Source organism: Emys orbicularis, chromosome 1 (assembly GCF_028017835.1).
Source record: "Emys orbicularis isolate rEmyOrb1 chromosome 1, rEmyOrb1.hap1, whole genome shotgun sequence".
NCBI lineage: Eukaryota > Metazoa > Chordata > Testudines > Emydidae > Emys > Emys orbicularis.
In genome coordinates this window covers 308267700-308294511 of record NC_088683.1, presented here as the reverse complement: position 1 = coordinate 308294511, position 26812 = coordinate 308267700, and the positions used below count along the sequence as shown (strand labels likewise).

The 26812-nt window shown below is 47.4% G+C and overlaps 1 protein-coding gene and 6 non-coding genes across 7 annotated transcripts; 5 read left to right on the top strand and 2 right to left on the bottom strand.

Moving 5' to 3' along the window:
• Positions 1–3839: 3839 nt before the first annotated feature.
• Positions 3840–4835, bottom strand: CBY2 (chibby family member 2). The gene has a single exon (XM_065401422.1). It carries the CDS (start codon positions 4833–4835, stop codon positions 3840–3842), a length of 996 nt encoding a protein of 331 aa, XP_065257494.1.
• Positions 4836–13273: 8438 nt separating this feature from the next.
• TRNAG-CCC (transfer RNA glycine (anticodon CCC)) lies at positions 13274–13344 on the bottom strand. The gene has a single exon. It is a non-coding gene; the product is annotated as a tRNA-Gly (tRNA).
• Positions 13345–13442: 98 nt separating this feature from the next.
• On the top strand, positions 13443–13524 carry TRNAS-GCU (transfer RNA serine (anticodon GCU)). Its single transcript has one exon. It is a non-coding gene; the product is annotated as a tRNA-Ser (tRNA).
• A 1789-nt stretch (positions 13525–15313) lies between these two features.
• TRNAS-GCU (transfer RNA serine (anticodon GCU)) lies at positions 15314–15395 on the top strand. Its single transcript has one exon. It is a non-coding gene; the product is annotated as a tRNA-Ser (tRNA).
• Positions 15396–17184: 1789 nt separating this feature from the next.
• On the top strand, positions 17185–17266 carry TRNAS-GCU (transfer RNA serine (anticodon GCU)). The gene has a single exon. It is a non-coding gene; the product is annotated as a tRNA-Ser (tRNA).
• A 1789-nt stretch (positions 17267–19055) lies between these two features.
• On the top strand, positions 19056–19137 carry TRNAS-GCU (transfer RNA serine (anticodon GCU)). The gene has a single exon. It is a non-coding gene; the product is annotated as a tRNA-Ser (tRNA).
• A 2584-nt stretch (positions 19138–21721) lies between these two features.
• TRNAS-GCU (transfer RNA serine (anticodon GCU)) lies at positions 21722–21803 on the top strand. Its single transcript has one exon. It is a non-coding gene; the product is annotated as a tRNA-Ser (tRNA).
• The last annotated feature ends 5009 nt before the right edge of the window (positions 21804–26812 follow it).

The following is a 26812-nucleotide window of genomic DNA, read 5'->3' as shown; positions in this document are numbered from 1 at the left end:
AACACTGCACTCAGTAGTATGTGCAAGCTAACGCCCAATACAATATGTTGAGAGATGTTAATAAATATTGGGGGCAGGAGGAGACATGATGTTCTGGTTGGTAATATACATCTTTGCAAGTTCAGTAATATTTTATGATACTGTTGCTATGTGGGAAGAAATGGGTTTATAGACCTCTTTGAGGGAGTGTTTTAAACAGGGGCTAGAGGCAATGGAAAAAGGCAGGAATATGTGAGAGGAGAAGAGAAGAGAACAAAGAGATTGTTCTAGCAGGTCCATTTTCAGTAGGGAAGAGCCCATATCCTTGGCCACTGTAAGGCAGTTTGAACATTTTCTATCTAAATTGTTTTTCAACAGAAAACTGGGTTTTCGACAAAACATAGTTTTTCATGAAGTGTCTGCTTGCTGTGGAAATTTTTGAGTTTTCATCCAAAAAAAAATGAAAACCAAAACACTTTGATTTAGATATTCTGCTGCAGTGCCTCATAGGAGCTATAGTTTGGTTGTCTCACGTCCCCATTCTCCTCTCTGGGTCAGGCTCCCTGGCTAGACTACATGTCTCATGATGCACCATAGCCAGGAACTCACATGCTGCACCATCTTCCTTCTTCAAGAGGGTAAACTCTGGTGCACTATGGGAGATGTAGAACAACCAGGAAACCTGGTCTGTAGAAGAGAATGGGAGCATGAGGCAACTGAACTACAACTCCTATCAGGCACTGTGGCAGCATTTCTGAATTGAAACATTTGGGGCAGGAGGTTAGCCAAAATATTTTTGTTTTCAAGTTTTTGCTGGAAAACTGACATTTTCCATAGAAATATTAGACAAATTATGATTTTATTTTTATTTTTTAATTTTATTTATTTATTTGTTTGCATTTTAATGAAAACTTTCTGCATGAAAAAAATCCATTTTCTGACCCGCTCCAGTTGTAAGATTAGTCAGTGTCTATCTCATGCTGTGATATGATTAGCTCTTAGATGGTAAGCTGATTTAGACTATGTAAGTACTTAGATCTCCCAAGTAAAACCCAGGGGCTGGTGATTCAGTGAGTAGCACTCGTATTCCTAAATTAGAACAAATACTTCCATATGGGATTGTAGAGGAGGGTGACGATGAGTAAGGCTGCGAGTCTGTCACGGAGGTCACGGATTCTGTGACTTTCTGGGCCCCCGGGGACTTCTGCAGCTGGCAGGTGTGACTAACCCCAGGGCTGCCTGAGCTTGGGCGGCCCCGGAGCCAGCTGCACCCCTCTCCCACAGCAGTGGTGGTCCTGACCGTCCCCCTTACCAGCTGTGGTGGGAGTCCCGGGCCACCCCCCACCAGCAGCAGCGGGGCAGTCCCAGGCTGCCCCCTGACAGCAGCAGCTGTCGCGATCCAAGGCTGACGGGGCTGCTCCCTGCCAGCAGCAGCTGCATCTGATGCGGTCCTGGGCTGGCAAGGGCAGTCCCCTGTCAGCAGCAATGGCGGCAGTCCCATGCCGCCCCCCGCCCTCCCCTTCCCAGCACCAGCCGGTGCCCCAGAGCCCCGAGCACCAATGGGCACCCTGGAGCCCCCATCCTGATCACCAGCAGGCACCCTGGAGCTCCCCCCAGTACCAGCGGGTGCCCCGGAGCCCCCACCCCCACCCCCAGTACCAGCAGGTGCCCCAGAGCTTCCCCTCCGGAGCAGCAGCTGCATCCCCGAAGTCCCCCAGAACACCAAAGACTTAGTCAGGGGTATATACTACAAGTCATGGACAGGTCACAGGGCCGTGAATTTTTGTTTATTGCCTGTGACCTGTCCATGACTTTTACTAAAAATATGCATGACTAAATGATAAGAGGTAGAAATGGCATCCTTGTCATTACAATTATAATGGCACTTTTCACAAGAAAAGGAATATTAGGTGTGAAGGCCGATTGTATTCTGAATACACCTCTACCCCAATATAACGCTGTCCTCGGGAGCCAAAAAATCTTACCGCGTTATAGGTGAAACCGCATTATATTGAACTTGCTTTGATCCGCTGGAGCATGCAGCCCCGCCCCCCCGAGCGCTGCTTTACCACATTATATCCGAATTCGTGTTATATTGGGTCACGTTATATCGGGGTAGAGGTGTACCTAGATCTCTCTTGTCTCTTTGTTTGCATATGGGAAGAGGCAGGGAAGAATGACTGAAACTTTTCTGCAAACATTTAATTGAATTCTAAATAATTTTTGACTTTATGCATTTGCCAGCCTTTTCTTCACTTTTCCACAAACCTGTGTGAGTTTCTGATTTTTGTTGTTGTTGCATAGTTTGCTTAAATGTGATGGCTAGCTTGTACACAATGAACAGCTCAATCAGCTTTAGATATAGATCTTCTTCACTTCTGGTCCTGAACTATTAGAATAGTTTGAGAGCCCTTCTCCTCTAGCTCCTCACAGAAGATTGCATCAGAGACAAGGTTCATTTACCATATCAATTCTTATAAAACTTTTTCCTCTAAAGAATCATAACATCCTGATATACTTGGGATATAGCACTGTTAGTCATTCAGGAACAGAATTATCCATTATCTGTACCTGCTGATATTAAAATGTCTAACTTTAGTAGCTGCTGTTTAACATCCTCCCAAGATACTAATGGACTGAAAAGAGTGTTATCATCATTATATATTAAGACTATAACATCTGTTTTTTCCTAAAAACAGAACAGAAATATTTATTGAATATTTGTGCCTTTTCTGCATTATTATTGATAATTCTGTCATTTCCATGAAGTAATGAACCAATATCACTGTCGGGATTCTTTTTGTTCCTAATACACTTTAAAAATGCCTTCTGATTGTCCTTAAATCTGCTTGCCACTGATTTCTCCTAGTATCCCTTTGCTTCCCTTATCAATATTTTATAATTCCTAGATTCTGATATATATTCATTACTGTCAACTTCCCTTTCTTTCATTATTTTAGCTGCCTTTACTTCCCCTCTAAACCAGATTTTTTTTTTTTTTTTTTTTTACCAGTACAACCTACTTCCTTGATTATGAGATTGTGGCTTTTGGGGTATCTAGTAAAGTGTTGTTAAACAATTCTCAATTATAATTCACATTTTTCTGATTAATTTTTTCCTCCCAGCTGATTTGGCTCATAATTGTTTTCAGCTTTGTGAAAATGGCCCCTTTAGAGCATTCAGTGTGTATATATATTTTTTACTGGTTTTGACTTTATTCTGTTAGAACATTATAAATGTGATCAAGTCATGATCACTTGTACCTATGTTACCATTAATTTTTAGTTCTGTGATCCATTCTTCATCGATCAAGACGAGGTCTTAGATAGAATTCCCTTGTGTTGGATGGAACACTTGAGTTAGGAAATTATCTATAATATATAGAAATTCTTGGAAGGGCCCTGATTTTCAGAAAGTGTTGAGCAGTCATCCTCTATAAAACAAAACCCTTTAAGGCATCTCATGTTAGACACCCAGAATCACAAGCCACGTTTAGGCCTTATTATTTATCCTTAGAATTACAGTTTTTAAAAAATCACTTGGTTGGTAATCCCATGATCTCCTAAGAGTTAAAATCTATCAATCCCTAGCAGATGAAATTTTTGCTTATGTGAGGCTAGGAAATATGGCTGACCCAGCAACTTCATGACACACACCAATATGCATGTTATCAGAGGAGGAAACAAGAAGATAAAGATAAAGCAATACTTGCAAGTCTCAGAATAAAGCAATATTCCCCCATCTGCTTTTTCTGAATCTCCACCAGGACTTTATTAGAAACAAGGAGAGAGCTTTTTCATCAAATGTGATCTAGCAGGTCTTTAGCGCCAAGCTGCACATTTCTCCTTGCTGATACTCATTTACCAGCACCTGTCTGGCTTCCTCATCTCATTACACTGCACAAGAGAAAGGGCATTGAGCTCTTTTTGCAGTATTTCCATCCGGGCCATAATCTCTGACACTGTGCCTTTCACTACAGTTAGCTGCAGCTTCATCTTATTGTTCTCTTCCCAGAAGACTTTGTTCTCTTCCTGAAGAACCTGGATTGCCTTTTTCTCTTCCAGAAGAATCTGGTTCTCTTTTAGCAGGGTCTGGAGGGTTTGGTTTAGCTTCTGGACAGCCTGGAGAGCCACATTTTCCTCCTGGATGCCTGGGGAAGCCTTGTTCTCCTCCTGAACTGGGACAGCTTTGCTTTCTTCCCAGATGTCCTGGACAGAATTACTCTTTTTCTGGAGGGCTGAGCCAGCCTTGCTCTCATCTTGGATTGGGTTGGCTTTGCTGTCCTCCTGGAAGGCAGGGACATCATCCTTGCTCTCCTCCTCGATTGGGGTGGCTTTGGTCTCCTTCTGGAAGACTGGGACAGCTTGGGTCTCCTTCTGGAAGACTGGGACAGCTTGGGTCTCCTCCCGGAGTACCTGTAAAGCCATATTCTTTTCCCGAACAACCTGAAGGGCCTTGTTCTCTTGGCTGACCTGGAAGCCTATGTTCCTATCTCGGAAGATTGGGAAGGGCTTGTTCTCCTTCTGGAGAACCTGCTGGAGGGTCTCATCATAAATAACCTGGATGGCTTTGTTCTGTGTCCGGAGGCACTGGAGAGTTTTGTTCTCCTCCCGGAGGGCCTTGTTTTCAATCCGGAGGGCCTTGTTCTCTTCCCAGAGTGCTTTGTTCTCCTCCCAGAGAGTCCAATCATTCTGCATCTTCTTGTTGTAATGTTTCTGTTGGGAAGCAAAAGGTGGCTGATTATAAGTCTCACTCACCCATTTGCCATCTACAAAGACAAATGTTTCATCACTTAGCTTGACCCGTGGGGGAATGTAATCCATATCTGGTTCTGCCCGTTGCATCTGGTGATTCATCAGATCAAAAGTAAACGTGGGCTGACTTAGTGAAGTGAAGAAGTCTGTGTGAAAAGATTTTCTTCAGTAATTATATAGTAGACAGTTTTCCTTAGCAAGGAGTAGATAGAAAGGGGTCTGTGGAGAGGCTCAGGCAGGACTGCTGGAATATGGAATACAAATAAACAGGATTAGTTACGAAGTTCAAAGACAGAACTGAACTCAATTGACAAGGAATAAGTGAATTCTCAAAGTCTGTTCGTTGCTCAGCCTCTGTCAGAATGGTTGTGTTGGCTGAAAACAATTTTTCAGACACTGGCAAAACTAATACTACTATATCTACCAGCTTTTTTGTGCACAATACAGCTTCATCCTGAGCATAGTTAAGGGGCTAAAAGACAGGACTCTAGCTCCTTATGCTATTTCATCCCCAGTCTATTCACAAGCAAATGAGTTATCAAATGTTATAGGTTTAGGCCCAATTTTCAAAAGTACCTTAGCAGGTTAGATGTCTGACTCCTATTGATATCAGTGGGAGTCAGGCACCTAACTTGCTTAGTGGGATTTTCAAAAGCACCTGTCTGCATTTTTATGCACCTAAATACCTTTGAAAATTCAGTCCTTGGTGCAGAAATTACTGGGTGAATTTCTGTGGCCTGTATTATGCAGGAGGTGAGACTGAATCAAAAAATGTATAAATCTCTGAAGATGTAGAGCACAGAATGGTGCAACATGCACACATAAAATGACAAAAAACAGAACAAAAAACACGGCACTGAACCACAGCACCGGCCTCTGGTTTTTCATAGATGATCCTCTTGCATGTTCTGCCACCATCTCAAAAATAGTCATTCTAAAAAAGAATTCCTTATGTTTCCTTCTGATCCCTCTTCATTCTGTTCCTTTGTTTGGATCCACTGGCAGTTCTACCGGTCTTCCTGTCCCCCAGACTTACAGTTTCGGTATTATATTTGACTCTTTAGCTTCCCCTCTCCCCAGATCTTGTTTCTTGCTAATAAGTCCTATTGCTTCTTTCTTTTTCTCATAACCAAAACCCATGTTTCCTTACTACTCCCACTGCTTGACCACAACTTAAGCACAGAAACTTGAGACAATTCGCTCCTCCTTTTACTTTTCCTCCTTCACTTGGACCAAATTTTGCTGCTCATGTCACCTTCCTCTCGCAACCCTCCTTGTATCCACCAGCTGGCTTCCTGTCACTTACTGCATCCAATTTGGTCTATTCAGCTGGTGTGTAGGAGGAGCGCTTTTTTTTTTTTCCTTTGCTTTGTCAGGCGGGAGTCCGAGCGGCTTTTTTGGGGGGGGGGGGCGCTTTGGCAAAAATGGTAGAGCCGGTGCGGCAGGGGGTGCGTGCTCAAAAAATTTTTACTGATGGGGTGCGCGATCAAAAAAGTTTGGAGACCACTGTTCTAGCAGGTTGTCTCATGTGTTGCCAGACAGCCTCTCTTGATTCCTTCAAATTCCTCTGTGAAACCCACTTCTTCCAGGGATACTCCCTACCTTCTTCTAGTCTCCAAAACCTTGGCACCTCCTCCTGATGAACTTTTTGTCTTATCTTATAAGCCATTTGGAGCAGGGAACATATCTTTGTGTATGTTTGTAAGTCACATATGGAGAAGGACTCACTCAGTCTGGCTTAAGGCCCATCCACCTCATCAGTTTACCTTCCATTTCACAAGTGGAGCTCTGTATTGACACAGATTTCGCAATGAATTCTGGCCAAGATTTTCAAAAGTGAGAGCCTAGAATTAGGTGCTTAACTCCATATTTAGGCATCAGATATATAAATGGCCTCATTTTCAGAATTGTTCTACTCTCACAAATGCCACCAAAGTCAGTAGGAGCTAGGGCTGCTCGGCACTTCTGAAAACCTGTCCCATTTCTATTTTGGTGCCTGCATGTGGATTTAGGAACCTAATGTTAAGCATCCAAGTTTGAAAATGTTGGCCCTGGTTGTGTCCCTTTCCAGGAAGTTTCTAAAAGTCACACATACCAACTGAGTTCTCTTTGCAATCAAGAAAAAGAAAATATGCTCATTTTTAGCTTTTCAGTGGTCCATACCGCTGCTTCCAGTGGGAATTGAGATCAGCAAAATTACCTTCTCCAAACTGGTCTTAATTTTTGAGAAAGAGCCCAGAGCGTGTCACCCTGGTCAAACCTGGGCTGTGGGACTAGTCATGTCTGGGTATTGCCAAGAAAATTCCCAGCACAACTTTTCATCATTTTGACTTATGTCTGGGGAGAGTGAGTTAAACCACTTTTTAGGGAGAGGTGTTATTGTAGGCTTTAAAAACTTTACCTCAGCTAATTCTGACATAATTCTACTAGGCTTTACATTGTTGTTAACTGAAGCAATATAGTCCACTGCTCATGATGCTGTCTAGGAATCAAAAGATCCTAATAATTTAGCTTTGTTCACATAATCTCTGTTATCTCCTTTTTTCCCCCCCATTGGTTTCTCCTTCACTAAGACTATCCACAATTACCTCATAAATGACTGGAGTTTCTTTGACTTCTGAGGCTGCACCCTCTTTTTTCTAATAAGTGCTGGAATCTATTACTAATTCATGTCTTTTCTATATATTATTTAATTTTCTTAACTTTGTACACTCCTCGATGTTCTTACTTAACTTCTTGTGTGCCTCAGCTAAGAGTTGAGTCTCTGCTTTTTGTCTAACTGATCATTTAGTAAGAATGCAGTGATCTCGATATCAGAGAGCAAAGATAGGGGTCATTGATTCATGGCTAATTATCTATAGTGTAGCATAAACACATTACTAAAGTTCAGGGTGGATTCTCCTTCTCTGACAATTTTTAATTCAAGATCAGATATTTTTCTAAAAGATCTGCTCTAGGAATTATTTGGGGGAAATTCTATGGCCTGTGTTATACAGGAGGGCATCTTAGATTATCACAATGGTCCATTCTGGCCTTGGAATCTAAGAATCTATTAATCTACTATATATACTAAGCCTCCAAGACAAATTCACTGCTATTCTCTCTGTGTCATTGATTGTCAATCTTTTTTACCCTGATTTCCAATCAGTAACTCCATGGAAATCAGGGTAAAACTGGAGTAACACAGTGATAAATCAGTCCCATGTAAAATGAGATTTGAAAAGAGATTGACAGAGAAGAGATTGACCAGAGAAACGAGAAATGACCAAAAAAGAGATTGACCAGAGTAATGTCACGTGGTGAACCATCTTTTCTCCCTTGCAGAGGCCTTTTAATTTCTCTTAATCTCAGTTATCATTTTCATTTAGCTCTGGATTAAACAATCCGGTAAGCAGTTTGGGGGCACAGTTTGCATGAGCAAAACTATCTAAAATCAAGTTGAATAATATTCTTCAGTAGTAGTAGGTGCATCTGCTCACCTCTGTTTAAAAGATAATAAGTCTAGCGATGTCCTGTTTCTTTTCTCTTTATCTTCTCCAAACACGCAGTTGGTTTATAACTATAGGGCATCCAATGCTGAGGCCCAATGCCAGAAGCTGCCTCAGCCTCTCCCTCCTCAAAACTGATTTTCAACATGGCCCGAGATAGGACCACGGTTTTCAAACCGAGGCATGTAACAAGAAGGAAATGTGTCAACCCCATTATGACATAGACACAGTATCCAAGCCCATCCAGAGCAACAGCACAATTGATGTAGGTGAAAAGCATCTGCTCCCCAGGCCTGTTAGACTTCAGCAGGAGCTCAAGTGTTTCCCATCAAAAGTTTCCCAATACTGTACTGTATTCTCACAACTTAATCTCCATTGTTCCCACTACAATCTCTGAAGAATATCTGGTTTTTTCCAGATCCATATGTGGATTTTTTTAAATAGAAGATACCTCTTTTTCCTTATAACAAGTAGCTCATTCTCAAGCTTCTTCCTGAATCAAGTCCTTCTGTCTTCCTCCTCACGTATGATCTTAGAAGCAGTTCAAATGAATTCTTTTTCCAGTACTTTGTTTTTAGAGAACAGGATTTGTTCCATCCCAGAAATTCAAATTAGGTTCACTGCTGAATTGATACTGACATTAACAAAACACCTTCCTCTTATCCGGTATGAGGCCTGGAGTAATTTTCCAAAACTAACGTTGAGGTTGGTGGGGTTTTGGTTTTTATTGTTTTTTTTACTACAAATTAAAAGAGCTAGGATATCACCAAATCCTGTTAATAAGAAAATAGACTGCAGCGAGTATCCAGGCATTAAAGATAATGACATTATCCAAAGCAGCTATTCGCACTTTCACATCTTTCCATTTTTAATGATTTCTTCCTGTTTCTTATTTGCTGCATCTTTAAAAGTAGAATAAAGTTTTTTCTAATTCGAGTGTTCCTAAATCATAAACACTAAAGTTAATTTCTTCTCAGGTGAAAATACTAAACTTGGCCTTACCCCTAAGGTAATTGTGATTCTTTTGGAAAGTTCGAGGTAAACCCATTCAGCTATTTTTGAGTTATGCAAAGATGATAAATCTCGGCATACAACTTCTCACTGTAATTCTCCCCTCCCCCTCCCACTTCTATTTAATCTGAGACAACACTAAATCATCACTAGTCACTATGGCAACTTCCTGGAGAGCATTCTGTTTACTTTCTAATTCAAGTATTCTACAGAGGAGAGCAGGAAAATCAGTTTCTTGCAGGGAGTTTGTCCTCTGATAGAAGGGGATTGAAGTTTGCTTACTGGTTGCAGGAAGCTTTAAGAAAGGTGATTGTTGAACTGGTGATCCTCCTCAACTCCTGGAAAACCAAGGGGGTGCAATATACTAAAGCAGACCTTGGTAGAAAAGCTTAACAGCTCAGTAACTTACTGGAGCCAAAGTTAGTGAAGATCAGAACAATCCAGTAATAAGTACTAATCCAAAGAGAAAAATCCAATTCTTCTGAATTAGTAATTACTGCTAGGAGTAAAGTTTGTGGTTTATGTTTTTCTTTTCTTAATTTTTCTATATCATATTTTCCTGCCTTCATTCACATCTGTACAAACTGGTGTGAATGAATCATCATTATTTATGCTACCCCAGGATTTAAGGCTTGATCCACACCGGACCAAAGTCAGTGGAAAGACTTATACATACTTCAATGGGCTTTGCATCAGCTCCAGAACTGGTTAATTGGGGGAGGTACAGCAAGATATTTGTAGCCTATTTTGTCTGTGTTCATGGCATGCTAACTGATCAGAAAGAGTTACCGGGGAGATCAAAGAATTCCTTCTGCTCTGAAAAGGACACAAGTGAATTGGGATGGCAGTGTATAAATTAGGGCTGTAAATTAATTGCAGTTAACTCAGCAATTATCTCAAAACAAATTAATCATGATTAAAAAAATTAATCAAGATTAATCGCAGTTTTGATTGCACAGTTAGTACTAAATGTTGTTACCTTTTCTTGAATATTCCATTCTTTCGCAACATCCAAGAAATGCTCTACACATGTTTCAGCATAAAGTCTCTCTTCAGAATGCTTTACTGTTCATGCAAACGACTGCAGTGTCCATGTAACATCAGTCAGGTGTGCCGTGACTCCAAGATAGCTCTGATTGCTCAAGGATGTCCAGTCAAAGCAACAGCTAGTGCATTTTTCAGAAGCTCCAACTTTGTACTCTTCTCATTGTGATCATAGGTGCTGATTTTTGATTTTGCCGATGGGTGCCCCATCCCAGCTCCACCCCCTCCCCTGAGGCCCTGCCGCACTCTGCTCCCAAGGTCCTGCACCCATTCTGCCACCTCCCCCTAGGCCCTGTCCCCTGAGTGCCTCCCACCTGCCACTTGCTCCCTTCTGCCCCTTCCTGACTTAAGGGTGAGATGTGTATGTTTGGGGGGGGTCTGCCAGTTTGGGGGGGCTCTGCCAGTTTGGGGGGGCTGCCCACCCACCCTCTCCCCTCCAGTCCCATCCCTCTGCAGTCAGCAGAGAAGCCACCCACACAGATTGTCTCCCCCGAGCCCCAGCCCCCTGCAGCCAGTCCAGAAGCTGCCTGCCTGCCCTGTTTCCCCCCAGGCCCAGCCCCCTGTGACCAACTGAGAAGCTGCCTGTGCCCCTGCTTGCCCACCCCCCACCAACTGAGCTCCCTCTGCCCTGGAAAAGGAATCACCTGCTTGCCATGGGAGCCGGGTTGGGAGATGCAGCAGCCACATATGCTGGGAAACAGATCCTGGCTGCGTGCAAACAGCTGATAGGTGGCTTTGCACCAAAGAGCTGATTGGCCAGATGGGGAACAGCTGATTGGCTTCAGCGCAGCAAACAGCTGATAGGAACTGTGCAAGCAATATATCTGATTGGTAGCTGAGCACACATTATTTTGTTTCCAGGGGCACTCTAGCTCCAAAGCACCCAAGGAGTCAGCACCTATGGTTGTGATGGTTTAGGTGAAGTGGATCCTTCCTGTATAGGTTCCCCCTTTCCCAAAAGTTTCCCCAGTTCCTAATAAATCTAAACCCCTCCTCCCTACACCATCGTCTCATCCATGCATTGAGACCTTGCAGTTCTGCCTGTCTAACTGGCCCTGCGCGTGGAACTGGAAGCATTTCAGAGAATGCTACCATGGAGGTCCTGGACTTCAATCTCTTACCTAGCAGCCTAAATTTGGCCTCCAGGACCTCTCTCCTATCCTTCCCTATGTCATTGGTACCTACATGTACCATGACCACCAGCTCCTCCCCAGCACTGCACATAAGTCTATCTAGATGTCTTGAGAGATCCATAACCTTCGCACCAGGCAGGAAAGTCACCATGCGGTTCTCCCTGTCATCGCAAATCAAGCTATCTATGTTTCTAATAATTGAATCCCCCATAACTATTACCTGTCTCTTCCTAATAACTGGAGTTCCCTCCCCCAGAGAGGTATCCTCAGAACGAGAGGATACCACAACATTGTCTGGAAGGAGGGTCCCAACTATGTGATCATTTCCTTTTGCTCCCGGTGGATGTTCTCCTTCCCTGAGGCTTTCGTTCTCCTGAACAGCACAGAGGCTGTCGGACTGGGAGTGTCCCGGAAAGTCTCATCTATGTACTTCTCTGTCTCCCTTAGCTCCTCCAGTGTAGCCACTCTGGTCTCCAAAGCCCATACACGGTCTCTGAGGGCCAGGAGCTCCTTGCCCCAAATGCATACATATGCCACCTGCCCATAGGCCAGGCAATCATACATGCTGCATTGGGTCCAATAAACTGGATAGCCCCCACTCTGTTGCTGGACGTCTGCCTGCATCCTCTTTTTACTCCTGCAGCTCGGTCCTTTGTTGATGTTTTGTTTGTATCAGTGGGTGTTTTTGGCTTTTACGTTCAAGCACTGTTGAGTGGCTCTAGCTCCCCCCTCGAACACCCCTCTACAAACTCCCTCGCAAAACTCCCCTGTTAGCCATCCCTGTTCGCTAGCTCCTCTGATCGCTTAGGGGTGCCTGCTTTAAAGCCCCACCTCCCACTTAGGGGATGATGGGCGCTAAAGGACTTAGCGATCAGAGTCTCCTTCAGAAGCTCTCAGCCTTGCCTAACAGGCCACCAGGCTCAGCACACGGTCCCCCAAACAAACAGACCACACCGTCTATTTCAGTCAAGCAGCAAGCACACCACAAACACACACATTACTGACAACAAACATGCCCCAAGGGTCAAGTCATCACTCCTCCTTCACCTGGAGCACTCCTCGTAAAACTCTGAGCTCCTCTCTCTCCCACATATTTATCCCACTGAAGTATTTATAGAGAGCAATCATACCCCCGCCCCAGCCTTCATTTTTTTAGGCTAAACAAGCCAAGATCCTTCTGTCTCCTCTTGTAAGACAGTTTCTCCATTTCTCTGATCATCCTTCCAGCCCTTCTCTAACCTGTTCCAATTTCAAATCATCTTTGTTGAACATGGCAGATCAGAATTGCTCCCAGTATTCCAGATGAGGTGTGCTAATAACACTTCCCCATCTCTACTAGAAGTACCATGGCTGATGCATCCAAAGAGTCAATTAGCGTTTTTCACAGCTTTATCACATTGGCAGCTCATAGTCATCAACTAATACACCCAGGTCTCACTCCATCTATGTCAATTACAACAGAGAACTTCCCAGGACCTTTCACTTTACACTAGCACTGTTAATTAAAGATTAATTTGCAGCACAATTGATGTGTTCTTTTTTAAATGAGCTAATCCCACTAGAAAACCGCAAGAACCTGGAATCCTGAACCCAAAAGCTCTCCAGGTGGCAGAAAAGCGAGAAACCCAACGACAGAGTTATATAGGTTTTACTTTAAGTGCAGATATGTTAAAAAAAAAACCTCATTTGTAAGTGAAGAGCTGTTTGAACTGGAACCTTGGTCTTGAGCCTTCCCTTCTTTTTTAAGGGAGTTGGGGGGTCAGATTACAGAGTTATTACTCTGGGCCTTTTCTCCCTCTCCCGAGGATGCTGCGAGGCACCAAAGCAAGAGAAGAACCTTACACGGCCGTGGGCCCAGCAGGTTTGCACCAGCCGGGACTCGAACCCGGCTCGTAGGAATGGGAATCCTGCATGATGCCTCTACACCACCGGTGCGCTGGCAACTTACCCTGCCTAAGGCGTCTCATCCTGCGTCGGGCAGCCAGCGTCGGCCAATCAAAGGAGAGCCGGTGTCCAGGCCCAGCCTTTCAGCTGATGAGGTGGCCGAGAGGTTAAGGCGATGGACTGCTAATCCATTGTGTTCTGCACACGTGAGTTTGAATCCCACCTTTGTCGTTGGCCTTCCCTTCCCCTTTTGGCTACAGGGTCCTTCCTCAGGGCAACCTCTGCCTGTGGCCGCCCAAGCGACTCCTAGAATGAACAAGAGAAGCCCACCAGCCAGGAAAGTGGATCCTTGTGCCACTAAGAGCGTCCCAGTGCCAGAAGGAGTAGTGGCTCGCTGGCCTGAGGAAACAAGTTCCAGACCAATTCAGACGCACTATGCTTTCAATCTGCATCTTAACGGTGTCCCGGAATGTTTCCTTGAAAAACCGAGAACTCCCCGATTCTTGCCCGCTGCTGTACGCCCCCGGTGTGTATGAAGAGTTCTGGCTAGAGGCTGGAACGATGACTGCAATGTCTTGAAGCCCGGCGTGTCATGGGGAGTCGGGAAAAGAGGTCTGCCCTAGGCAAAGGAAACCGTTTGCTTCTCTGAGCAGCCCGCTCGTCAGGCAGAGAGAATCAAGGGTCATTGACGTAGGAGGTAGAGAAAGCTCTCAAGCTAACAAGCAGAAGAGGAGAAGAGAGCACGGCGTCTCCACCCAGCAGGAGAGAGAAGCTTGGTCTGGGTTTTACTTTACATTGCCAAGGCTGGCTGGTCTAGAAAGACGGGGGTGGGGGTGAACTTCAAGTCATAAAGAATTGACTCAACTGATTGTATCAGATAGTACTGTAGTCTGAAAGGGTATTGAGCAAGGTCTTTTCTGGAAGCCTCTCCACACTGGTGATGAATATCCTGGTGAAATGGAGGTCTTAAGACTAGCTGAGGAATTAGGAAGACTCCCTGATCTTCTGCTTTACAGTCTGGGAGCAAAGCAAGGGAGAAGCAGGCTTTCCCCCAAACAGGAGGGGAGGCCGCTAGCTCCCTCTCTCCAAAGAAATGGAGTAAGGGGGGAGCAAAAGCAAGGGAAGCCTCATTTCCATAGAAATCAGCAGGGGCTTGGGAAGCGCAGAGGAAGGGAAGAAGAGCAGAAGGTCATCCTGCCCCTTGAAAGAAGGTCCTGGAACTTTGGAGGAGAGAAGCCATCTTTGGCATCCATCACTAGACAGCCACAAGGCGCCAGAGCGCTTGCAAGCTGAGCCCTTCAAGCAAGGAAGGCTTGAAGTCTCTGGGAAGTGAAGCTAGGTGAGACGCCTGTTAAGGCAAAGCTCTTTCACCTAGGAAGAGAAGGGAAAGCCAGCTCCTTGTACTTCTGTGGAAGGGCCTGGGCAAGAGGTGACCCCAGCTCTCACAGCTCTCCCAAGCGGGACAATGCCACAGTGCCTCTCAGACGGGCCAGCCGGGTCTCCCGTCAGGCTCGAAAGAAGAGGAATCTCACAACAGGCCTCAGCGCTACTGGCAAGCGCACAGGCTTTGACTGACACTTCTTCTCCAGCTGGCTTGGGTGCCTGTCTTTGGCTGCCAAAGGACGGCAGGTACCTCGACGTCCTGCTTGGCTGAATGGTAAAACCCTAGGACCGCTCCTCCGACAGGCCGCATAGAAGGGAACCTTGGTCTTGAGCCTTCCCTTCTTTTTTATGGGGGTTGGTGGGTCAGATTACAGAGTTATTGCTCTGGGCCTTTTCTCCCTCTCCCGAGGACGCTCCGAGGCACCAAAGCAAGAGAAGGACCTTACACGGCCGTGGGCCCAGCAGGTTTGCGCCAGCCGGGACTCGAACGCGGCTCGCAGGAATGGGAACCCTGCATGATGTCTCTACACCACCGGCGCGCTGGCAACCTACCCTGCCTAAGGCGTCTCATCCTGCGTCGGGCGGCCAGCGTCGGCCAATCAAAGGAGAGCCGGTGTCCAGGCCCAACCTTTCAGCTGACGAGGTGGCCGAGAGGTTAAGGCGATGGACTGCTAATCCATTGTGCTCTGCACGCGTGGGTTCGAATCCCACCTTCGTCGTTGGCTTTCCCTTCCCCTTTTGGCTACGGGGTCCTTCCTCCGGGCAACCTCTGCCCGTTGCCGCCCAAGCGACTCCTAGAATGAACAAGAGAAGCCCACCTGCCAGGAAAGTGGATCCTTGTGCCACTAAGAGCGTCCCAGTGCCAGAAGGAGTAGGGGCTCGCTGGCCTGAGGAAACAAGTTCCAGACCAATTCAGACGCACTATGCTTTCAATCAGCATCTTAACGGTGTCCCGGAATGTTTCCTTGAAAAACCGAGAACTCCCCGATTCTTGCCCGCTGCTGTACGCCCCCGGTGTGTATGAAGAGTTCTGGCTAGAGGCTGGAACGATGACTGCAATGTCTTGAAGCCCGGCGTGTCATGGGGAGTCGGGAAAAGAGGTCTGCCCTAGGCAAAGGAAACCGTTTGCTTCTCTGAGCAGCCCGCTCGTCAGGCAGAGAGAATCAAGGGTCATTGACGTAGGAGGTAGAGAAAGCTCTCAAGCTAACCAGCAGAAGAGGAGAAGAGAGCACGGCGTCTCCACCCAGCAGGAGAGAGAAGCTTGGTCTGGGTTTTACTTTACATTGCCAAGGCTGGCTGGTCTAGAAAGACGGGGGTGGGGGTGAACTTCAAGTCATAAAGAATTGACTCAAATGATTGTATCAGATAGTACTGTAGTCTGAAAGGGTATTGAGCAAGGTCTTTTCTGGAAGCCTCTCCACACTGGTGATGAATATCCTGGTGAAATGGAGGTCTTAAGACTAGCTGAGGAATTAGGAAGACTCCCTGATCTTCTGCTTTACAGTCTGGGAGCAAAGCAAGGGAGAAGCAGGCTTTCCCCCAAACAGGAGGGGAGGCCGCTAGCTCCCTCTCTCCAAAGAAATGGAGTAAGGGGGGAGCAAAAGCAAGGGAAGCCTCATTTCCATAGAAATCAGCAGGGGCTTGGGAAGCGCAGAGGAAGGGAAGAAGAGCAGAAGGTCATCCTGCCCCTTGAAAGAAGGTCCTGGAACTTTGGAGGAGAGAAGCCATCTTTGGCATCCATCACTAGACAGCCACAAGGCGCCAGAGCGCTTGCAAGCTGAGCCCTTCAAGCAAGGAAGGCTTGAAGTCTCTGGGAAGTGAAGCTAGGTGAGACGCCTGTTAAGGCAAAGCTCTTTCACCTAGGAAGAGAAGGGAAAGCCAGCTCCTTGTACTTCTGTGGAAGGGCCTGGGCAAGAGGTGACCCCAGCTCTCACAGCTCTCCCAAGCGGGACAATGCCACAGTGCCTCTCAGACGGGCCAGCCGGGTCTCCCGTCAGGCTCGAAAGAAGAGGAATCTCACAACAGGCCTCAGCGCTACTGGCAAGCGCACAGGCTTTGACTGACACTTCTTCTCCAGCTGGCTTGGGTGCCTGTCTTTGGCTGCCAAAGGACGGCAGGTACCTCGACGTCCTGCTTGGCTGAATGGTAAAACCCTAGGACCGCTCCTCCGACAGGCCGCATAGAAGGGAACCTTGGTCTTGAGCCTTCCCTTCTTTTTTATGGGGGTTGGTGGGTCAGATTACAGAGTTATTGCTCTGGGCCTTTTCTCCCTCTCCCGAGGACGCTCCGAGGCACCAAAGCAAGAGAAGGACCTTACACGGCCGTGGGCCCAGCAGGTTTGCGCCAGCCGGGACTCGAACGCGGCTCGCAGGAATGGGAACCCTGCATGATGTCTCTACACCACCGGCGCGCTGGCAACCTACCCTGCCTAAGGCGTCTCATCCTGCGTCGGGCGGCCAGCGTCGGCCAATCAAAGGAGAGCCGGTGTCCAGGCCCAACCTTTCAGCTGACGAGGTGGCCGAGAGGTTAAGGCGATGGACTGCTAATCCATTGTGCTCTGCACGCGTGGGTTCGAATCCCACCTTCGTCGTTGGCTTTCCCTTCCCCTTTTGGCTACGGGGTCCTTCCTCCGGGCAACCTCTGCCCGTTGCCGCCCAAGCGACTCCTAGAATGAACAAGAGAAGCCCACCTGCCAGGAAAGTGGATCCTTGTGCCACTAAGAGCGTCCCAGTGCCAGAAGGAGTAGGGGCTCGCTGGCCTGAGGAAACAAGTTCCAGACCAATTCAGACGCACTATGCTTTCAATCAGCATCTTAACGGTGTCCCGGAATGTTTCCTTGAAAAACCGAGAACTCCCCGATTCTTGCCCGCTGCTGTACGCCCCCGGTGTGTATGAAGAGTTCTGGCTAGAGGCTGGAACGATGACTGCAATGTCTTGAAGCCCGGCGTGTCATGGGGAGTCGGGAAAAGAGGTCTGCCCTAGGCAAAGGAAACCGTTTGCTTCTCTGAGCAGCCCGCTCGTCAGGCAGAGAGAATCAAGGGTCATTGACGTAGGAGGTAGAGAAAGCTCTCAAGCTAACCAGCAGAAGAGGAGAAGAGAGCACGGCGTCTCCACCCAGCAGGAGAGAGAAGCTTGGTCTGGGTTTTACTTTACATTGCCAAGGCTGGCTGGTCTAGAAAGACGGGGGTGGGGGTGAACTTCAAGTCATAAAGAATTGACTCAAATGATTGTATCAGATAGTACTGTAGTCTGAAAGGGTATTGAGCAAGGTCTTTTCTGGAAGCCTCTCCACACTGGTGATGAATATCCTGGTGAAATGGAGGTCTTAAGACTAGCTGAGGAATTAGGAAGACTCCCTGATCTTCTGCTTTACAGTCTGGGAGCAAAGCAAGGGAGAAGCAGGCTTTCCCCCAAACAGGAGGGGAGGCCGCTAGCTCCCTCTCTCCAAAGAAATGGAGTAAGGGGGGAGCAAAAGCAAGGGAAGCCTCATTTCCATAGAAATCAGCAGGGGCTTGGGAAGCGCAGAGGAAGGGAAGAAGAGCAGAAGGTCATCCTGCCCCTTGAAAGAAGGTCCTGGAACTTTGGAGGAGAGAAGCCATCTTTGGCATCCATCACTAGACAGCCACAAGGCGCCAGAGCGCTTGCAAGCTGAGCCCTTCAAGCAAGGAAGGCTTGAAGTCTCTGGGAAGTGAAGCTAGGTGAGACGCCTGTTAAGGCAAAGCTCTTTCACCTAGGAAGAGAAGGGAAAGCCAGCTCCTTGTACTTCTGTGGAAGGGCCTGGGCAAGAGGTGACCCCAGCTCTCACAGCTCTCCCAAGCGGGACAATGCCACAGTGCCTCTCAGACGGGCCAGCCGGGTCTCCCGTCAGGCTCGAAAGAAGAGGAATCTCACAACAGGCCTCAGCGCTACTGGCAAGCGCACAGGCTTTGACTGACACTTCTTCTCCAGCTGGCTTGGGTGCCTGTCTTTGGCTGCCAAAGGACGGCAGGTACCTCGACGTCCTGCTTAGCTGAATGGTAAAACCCTAGGGCCGCTCCTCCGACAGGCCGCATAGAAGGGAACCTTGGTCTTGAGCCTTCCCTTCTTTTTTATGGGGGTTGGTGGGTCAGATTACAGAGTTATTGCTCTGGGCCTTTTCTCCCTCTCCCGAGAACGCTCCGAGGCACCAAAGCAAGAGAAGGACCTTACACGGCCGTGGGCCCAGCAGGTTTGCACCAGCCGGGACTCGAACCCGGCTCGCAGGAATGGGAATCCTGCATGATGCCTCTACACCACTGGCACGCTGGCAGCCTACCCTGCCTAAGGCGTCTCATCCTGCGTCGGGCAGCCAGCGTCGGCCAATCAAAGGAGAGCCGGTGTCCAGGCCCAGTCTTTCAGCTGACGAGGTGGCCGAGAGGTTAAGGCGATGGACTGCTAATCCATTGTGCTCTGCACGCGTGGGTTCGAATCCCACCTTCGTCGTTGGCCTTCCCTTCCCCTTTTGGCTACGGGGTCCTTCCTCCGGGCAACCTCTGCCCGTTGCCGCCCAAGCGACTCCTAGAATGAACAAGAGAAGCCCACCTGCCAGGAAAGTGGATCCTTGTGCCACTAAGAGCGTCCCAGTGCCAGAAGGAGTAGGGGCTCGCTGGCCTGAGGAAACAAGTTCCAGACCAATTCAGACGCACTATGCTTTCAATCTGCATCTTAACGGTGTCCCGGAATGTTTCCTTGAAAAACCGAGAACTCCCCGATTCTTGCCCGCTGCTGTACGCCCCCGGTGTGTATGAAGAGTTCTGGCTAGAGGCTGGAACGATGACTGCAATGTCTTGAAGCCCGGCGTGTCATGGGGAGTCAGGAAAAGAGGTCTGCCCTAGGCAAAGGAAACCGTTTGCTTCTCTGAGCAGCCCGCTCGTCAGGCAGAGAGAATCAAGGGTCATTGACGTAGGAGGTAGAGAAAGCTCTCAAGCTAACAAGCAGAAGAGGAGAAGAGAGCACGGCGTCTCCACCCAGCAGGAGAGAGAAGCTTGGTCTGGGTTTTACTTTACATTGCCAAGGCTGGCTGGTCTAGAAAGACGGGGGTGGGGGTGAACTTCAAGTCATAAAGAATTGACTCAACTGATTGTATCAGATAGTACTGTAGTCTGAAAGGGTATTGAGCAAGGCCTTTTCTGGAAGCCTCTCCACACTGGTGATGAATATCCTGGTGAAATGGAGGTCTTAAGACTAGCTGAGGAATTAGGAAGACTCCCTGATCTTCTGCTTTACAGTCTGGGAGCAAAGCAAGGGAGAAGCAGGCTTTCCCCCAAACAGGAGGGGAGGCCGCTAGCTCCCTCTCTCCAAAGAAATGGAGTAAGGGGGGAGCAAAAGCAAGGGAAGCCTCATTTCCATAGAAATCAGCAGGGGCTTGGGAAGCGCAGAGGAAGGGAAGAAGAGCAGAAGGTCATCCTGCCCCTTGAAAGAAGGTCCTGGAACTTTGGAGGAGAGAAGCCATCTTTGGCATCCATCACTAGACAGCCACAAGGCGCCAGAGCGCTTGCAAGCTGAGCCCTTCAAGCAAGGAAGGCTTGAAGTCTCTGGGAAGTGAAGCTAGGTGAGACGCCTGTTAAGGCAAAGCTCTTTCACCTAGGAAGAGAAGGGAAAGCCAGCTCCTTGTACTTCTGTGGAAGGGCCTGGGCAAGAGGTGACCCCAGCTCTCACAGCTCTCCCAAGCGGGACAATGCCACAGTGCCTCTCAGACGGGCCAGCCGGGTCTCCCGTCAGGCTCGAAAGAAGAGGAATCTCACAACAGGCCTCAGCGCTACTGGCAAGCGCACAGGCTTTGACTGACACTTCTTCTCCAGCTGGCTTGGGTGCCTGTCTTTGGCTGCCAAAGGACGGCAGGTACCTCGACGTCCTGCTTGGCTGAATGGTAAAACCCTAGGACCGCTCCTCCGACAGGCCGCTTAGAAGGGAACCTTGGTCTTGAGCCTTCCCTTCTTTTTTATGGGGGTTGGGAGGTCAGATTACAGAGTTATTGCTCTGGGCCTTTTCTCCCTCTCCCGAGGACGCTTCGAGGCACCTGTGGGGAAATAGAGGGGGGGGCCTTCTTTTTGATAGCCAGAGCTGTGAATCTGAAGGCCCCAAAATAAACCCTCCAACAAAGATCTGTTATGCTAACTACCCTTACACAAAGCAGGGCCCAGGGCAGGGCCTGAACTAGACTAAACTGCACAGTTTTCTGCCAAACTTGGTCAAGGGTCATGTCCAGAGGAGGGAATGGGAGAATAAAAAGCCCCCGCAGCATTATTAATGAAATATGTTCATGACTGATGAAATATAATAACCGCTTGTGTGAAGCAATAGGTAACTTTAGCTAAATGCAAACTGACTCATGCAGCTTCTCCTTTGGGTCATCTGTGACCCACTCCGTGACTCCAGCTATCTGCAAAAATAGCCAATCATAGATCCTCTTTAGGCGTCCCATGGAACCCCCCCCCCCCCAATCTTTAACCAAAAGACCCCGGAAAATAACGTGTTTTGAAATGTACCCAAACTGGTGCCAAATACCACCCCTGGGGAAAACCACTTCTCGGAAAATTAATAAGGAAGGTGTGGGGGGGGGGACTGACCCCGACCCTACTTTCTTAACTTGCGGTTTCGGGGAGGGACTAACCCCAACCCTAATTTCTTAACTCATGACTATTGTTTGTACTTTGCTTGCAGTTTGACGAAATAAAGCACCCTGCGAGCTGCTGCTCGGGGTGTCAGTCTCCGGACTACACCCCAGTGCACTGGTATGTATGTCAATAAACTGGCCTCAGGCTTGAGTCTTTGAACTAAAATAACTGCGTGGGGGTCTTTGACCACAACACACCAAAGCAAGAGAAGGACCTTACACGGCCGTGGGTCCAGCAGGTTTGCACCAGCCGGGACTCGAACCCCGCTCGTAGGAATGGGAATCCTGCATGATGCCTCTACACCACCGGCACGCTGGCAGTCTACCCTGCCTAAGGCATCTCATCCTGCGTCGGGCGGCCAGCGGCAGCCAATCAAAGGAGAGCCGGTGTCCAGGCCCAGCCTTTCAGCTGACGAGGTGGCCGAGAGGTTAAGGCGATGGACTGCTAATCCATTGTGCTCTGCACACGTGGGTTCGAATCCCACCTTCGTCGTTGGCCTTCCCTTCCCCTTTTGGCTACGGGGTCCTTCCTCCAGGCAACCTCTGCCCGTTGCTGCCCAAGCGACTCCTAGAATGAACAAGAGATGCCCACCTGCCAGGAAAGTGGCTCCTTGTGCCACTAAGAGCGTCCCAGTGCCAGAAGGAGTAGGGGCTCGCTGGCCTGAGGAAACAAGTTCCAGACCAATTCAGACGCACTATGCTTTCAATCTGCATCTTAACGGTGTCCTGGAATGTTTCCTTGAAAAACCGAGAACTCCCCGATTCTTGCCCGCTGCTGTACGCCCCCGGTGTGTATGAAGAGTTCTGGCTAGAGGCTGGAACGATGGCTAGGTCTACACTGCAGCGGGGTTCCGACCTAAGATACGCAACTTCAGCTACGTGAATACCGTAGCTGAAGTTGCGTATTTTAGGTCGGCTTACCTAGCGGTGAGGACGCGGGAAAGTCGACCGCTGCCGCGCTGCCGCCGACTCCGCTGCCGCCTCCTGCCGAGGTGGATTTCCGGAGTCGACGGCAGAGCGATCAGGGATCGATTTTACCGCGTCTTCACTAGACGCGGTAAGTCGATCCCCGAAAAACCGATTGCTACCCGCCGGATCGGCGGGTAGTGAAGACAAAGCCGATGACTGCAATGTCTTGAAGCCCGGCGTGTCATGGGGAGTCGGGAAAAGAGGTCTGCCCTAGGCAAATGAAACCGTTTGCTTCTCTGACCAGTTACCTTTGGCATCACACTTCTGTGCCTGTTTCCTCACCTATGCAATGGGTTTAATAATACTTACTCATCAGAAGTGTTGTGAAGATTATTTAGTTCACATTTGTAAAGTGCTTCAAAAATGCAAATCACTATGATAGATAAGTGCTACATGCTACTTCTGTTTATCCTCTGTGGTGTGAAATATACTGTGTTCACAAGCTGAAGAAAAATGTTTGATGTCTACTATGGCGTGACCCGTCTTTCAGAGATTTCAGTGTTTGTGCTTTTACATCCCAGATCTTGTACTCATGGCAACAAATTCACTGCTGTGCTATCAGGTGTATATAAATAGGTCATGAAAATTAAACTCCTTAGACTTTCTATCTCTTCAGTCTTCAGGTGGGAATGACTTTTACTTCCTAGCAAGTTGGCCTTGGTTAATATTTCCTTCAGTCACTGATCTTTATTTTAATCATGACTGGGGAAAATAGATACTAGATTTATGTTTAATATCTTCCTATGCCCTCAGCACATCTTGAGTGGTGACTTGTCTCACCTTCTGCCTGCTCCGCTGCAGCCCCTTTAGAGCACTGGGTGCCCCCAAGAGACTAGAGATGGAGCAGCCCCTGCACATCCTGAGATAGGGGTTGCAGTTCTGTCTGGACTGCACAGAGGCTGCACAAGGTGCCTGACACTTGAATGCTGTTCTCTGTTAGTTAAATGGGGTCCTCTGGCCAGAACTGTGAAAATTGTGAACAGAAGGAAGTAGCTGAGATTCTCAGAGATCAAGGCAGGCAATGCACATACAGGGTCTAACTGAGACCCGCCTGAACCTCACTGAAGCACAACCACTTACAGCAGGTCTGAATTTGGCCCACATTCTGAATACAGGGATCCTGCCTAAGAAGCAACCAGGGTCGGAGGAACAGGTATCAGTGGGTTGATGAGGAATGTCATCAGTTCCAATTTTGATTGACATTGAGAAAATTGAGGTTTCAGCTTATTAAGAAACCCCTAATAGTGATTTATGTGAGCCTGTACATTCTAAATTTTAAAATCATCAAATTAGCTCAGTGTGTAATCCTCTCTATTAATTATCCATTAGCTACTTCTTAATTAAAATGGAACACTTATCAAACAACATGTGATGGCCACACAGTACTAATTTAATTCATTATCAAACCAGTTCCAGAAATAATAAGGACCAGGTTTACTAAAATCTAACAATCTAGTTTTATCCAAGCTATAAAGCTGACTGAGCTAAAGAGGCCTTAAAATTTAGTCTCACTAGGATTTACTAGACAACATACTGTAAACAGTGCTACTTCTACTAGTGTGAAGCAAAGAAACATGAAGACAAACATTACAAACCTATGAAAGTACTGAAATAGCACAATTAAATGACAACACATGATGGAAACCTCCCAAAAAAGAGACTCCTGTTATTTAGATGAACAGGCACTCTTAATTCTAGTATCTCCTGATTTTTGAGTTTGACTTTGCAACCTTAACATTCTTTTAAAGTAGGGTTTGGTTTGGTTTTTTTAAATGTAATTTCCTACGTTTTGGGAAAAGCAAAATGAAAACACAGCTATACCATCATATTGACACCCACATAGGTTTAGACCCTTTAGAACCACAGCCAGACCTCTACCACTTCAGGTAACAGGGTAGCTGGTAGCAGCAGTAGGCTGTTGTCCTTTATGTGAAATAGCATTATAGAGGAAAGAGATGACAGTTTACCAATGGGTTTCACAGCTATTTGCTAACCGCAGAGGAATGTTCAGACTCAGGAATCAATTGGGTTCAATTCCAAGTTCTGGAAGGGAGTGTTCTCCAGTAGATATAGACCCTGCAGCTGCTCTGTCCCCATGGCCTGTCCCCCGCATCACCCCCCCTGTGCCTATCCTCATTCTCTCCCTCCAGCTTCTGTCCCCTTTGATGCTATCTACTCATCTTCCATCCCCTATTCCTGTTCTGTCACCTCACCACTCTGCTCTTCACCCCTCTACATTTGAGTCAGGCCACATGGAGTGCCTGGCATGCCTGCTGTGCAGAGGGAGCAGTTAGAATACCAGAGAAACAGCCTCCCTATTCTCAGTTGCAGTGATTGGTACCACAGCTTGAGCATTCAGCCTCCCAGAGGAACAATTGCAGGGGCAATCCTGCTCAGTGCCTGCAGCTCCAGGATGGAGCATGCTTGGTAGCTCTGTGGGGATGGTACATGCCAAATCTAGTCAGTATGTGGGAGCTGTGTGGGGCTGGAGCATCCTCTGTACAGACGGAATCTTCAGAAAATGTCGAGACCAAACTTGAATAAACCTCTACTGAGCATGTGCTAAATGAGAGTTTCAAAGGCTTATACCTTGGGCAGATTTCCACACACCTAATAAAAATTACATCTCTGACACTAGGGAAACCCCCCACCAAATTATAAATCCCTGCTCCAGGGTATGGAGATGCTAGAGCAGGGGTCGGCAACGTTTGGCACACGGCTCGCCAGGGTAAGCACCCTAGCAGGCCGGGCCAGTTTATTTACCTGCTGACGCGGCAGGTTCGGCCGATCGCGGCCCCCACTGGCCGCGGTTCGCTGTCCCGGGCCAATGGGGGCGGCGGGAAGCCGCGGCCAGCACATCCCTCGCCCGCGCCCCTTCCCGCCGCCCCCATTGGCCCGGGACGGCAAACCGCGGCCAGTGGGGGCCGCGATCGGCCGAACCTGCCACGTCAGCAGGTAAATAAACTGGCCCGGCCCGCTAGGGTGCTTACCTTGGCGAGCCGTGTGCCAAACGTTGCCGACCCCTGTGCTAGAGCATCTCAATGGAACAGCTGAGAATTTTTTAGCAGGGTCAAAACAACATATTGTTCTCTAACATCATGCTTGGAAATGGCTGAGCTATTTAAAAAAAAATAAATAATGGAGATATCCTATCTCCTAGAACTGGAAAGGTTATTGAGTCCAGCCCCCTGCCTTCACTAGCAGGACCAAGTACTGATATTGCCCCAGATTCCTAAGTGGCCCCCTCAATGATTGAACTCACAACCCTGGGTTTAGCAGGCCAATGCTCAAACCACTGAGCTATCCCTCCTCCTGTTGATATGGGAGTTGATATGGGGAAAAAATATCAGCCTGAGGCAGACATCAGGCCTGGTAAATCTCAGCCCAAATGATTAAAGTTTTTGGCAAAGTTTTAAGCAACTGAACACAGGGAGTTATGATGGAAATTGTTAGGCAATCTGATCTATAGATGACACTACCAGCTCCACCTACACTGAAATGAATTGACCGTGATTTCAGTTCTCTTTAACTTACATGAGAATATGAACGTATCCCCCTAGTCTCACGTGATGCTTTGGTTTTTGTTCTGTGTCCATCTCCTTGTTGAAATAAATCACCAAAATGGAGGTATATGAATTTCTTACCGGTATTGTTATTAAAGTATGGAGAGTGATACATGCTCACCAGTGCCTTTTGAAACACTGTTGTATTATGCCAATACTGAAAAACATGGTGTTTCTGCCATAGTTCACAAGATGCTGGTACATTTCATGGCCATAATCACTTCCAATGTCTGGGGCACTCCATATTATGGGGTATATGTGGAGGAGGGTCCCTCTTTCTCTGTTTTCATCTCCTTCAACCTCTGCCTTAGGATCTGACCTATGTAGGATCTGATTCCTCGTTGCCTCATTTATCACCTTGTCCTTCCCCGACTCCATGTTTCTCTCAATGCTGTCTCATACTCCTCGAATAGCTTATTTATACTGCACAGGCCAAATGCCCACTCTCTTATCCTTCAACAAATTACTGAACAGCCTCTTATTCTGAGACTCATTCATGCTGCAATGGGCACATCCCATTCTGTAATATTCCATTCTGTTTTGTAACGTTCTTGTAACACCATCAATATCATAGTATCTGACAGACTTCCAGAATTTCCCCATCTGTTTTTCACTATACCTGTGTGGGCCAGATATTTAGAAGACCTCAAGTGCCATATAAGCAGGGAAATCTCTAATAAGTGGTCACAGACAATCCCGGCAGTGCCAACAGTGTGTAGTAGAGCAGCAGATGGCATTGCTGCCCCTATAAAATGCTACAAATGCCTAAAGACATGGCAAATGTAGGCTTCCATAAAAAAAACCTGTACCCAACTACAACTTACAGGGGCATGCAGTTGCCCTTACAGAAGTAACTCTGGAAAGGCAGAGAAACCATTCCATCTACATCTGTTGCCCTTCTCATTGCAATTTCTGCACTGAATGTAGCACATGGTTTGCCTGGATGAGAGAGTAGGACTGGAACCACCTA

Excerpts from the sequence above, each read along its gene's own strand:
- CBY2 (XM_065401422.1), bottom strand. The coding sequence starts at position 4,835 with ATGAATCACCAGATGCAACGGGCAGAACCAGATATGGATTACATTCCC.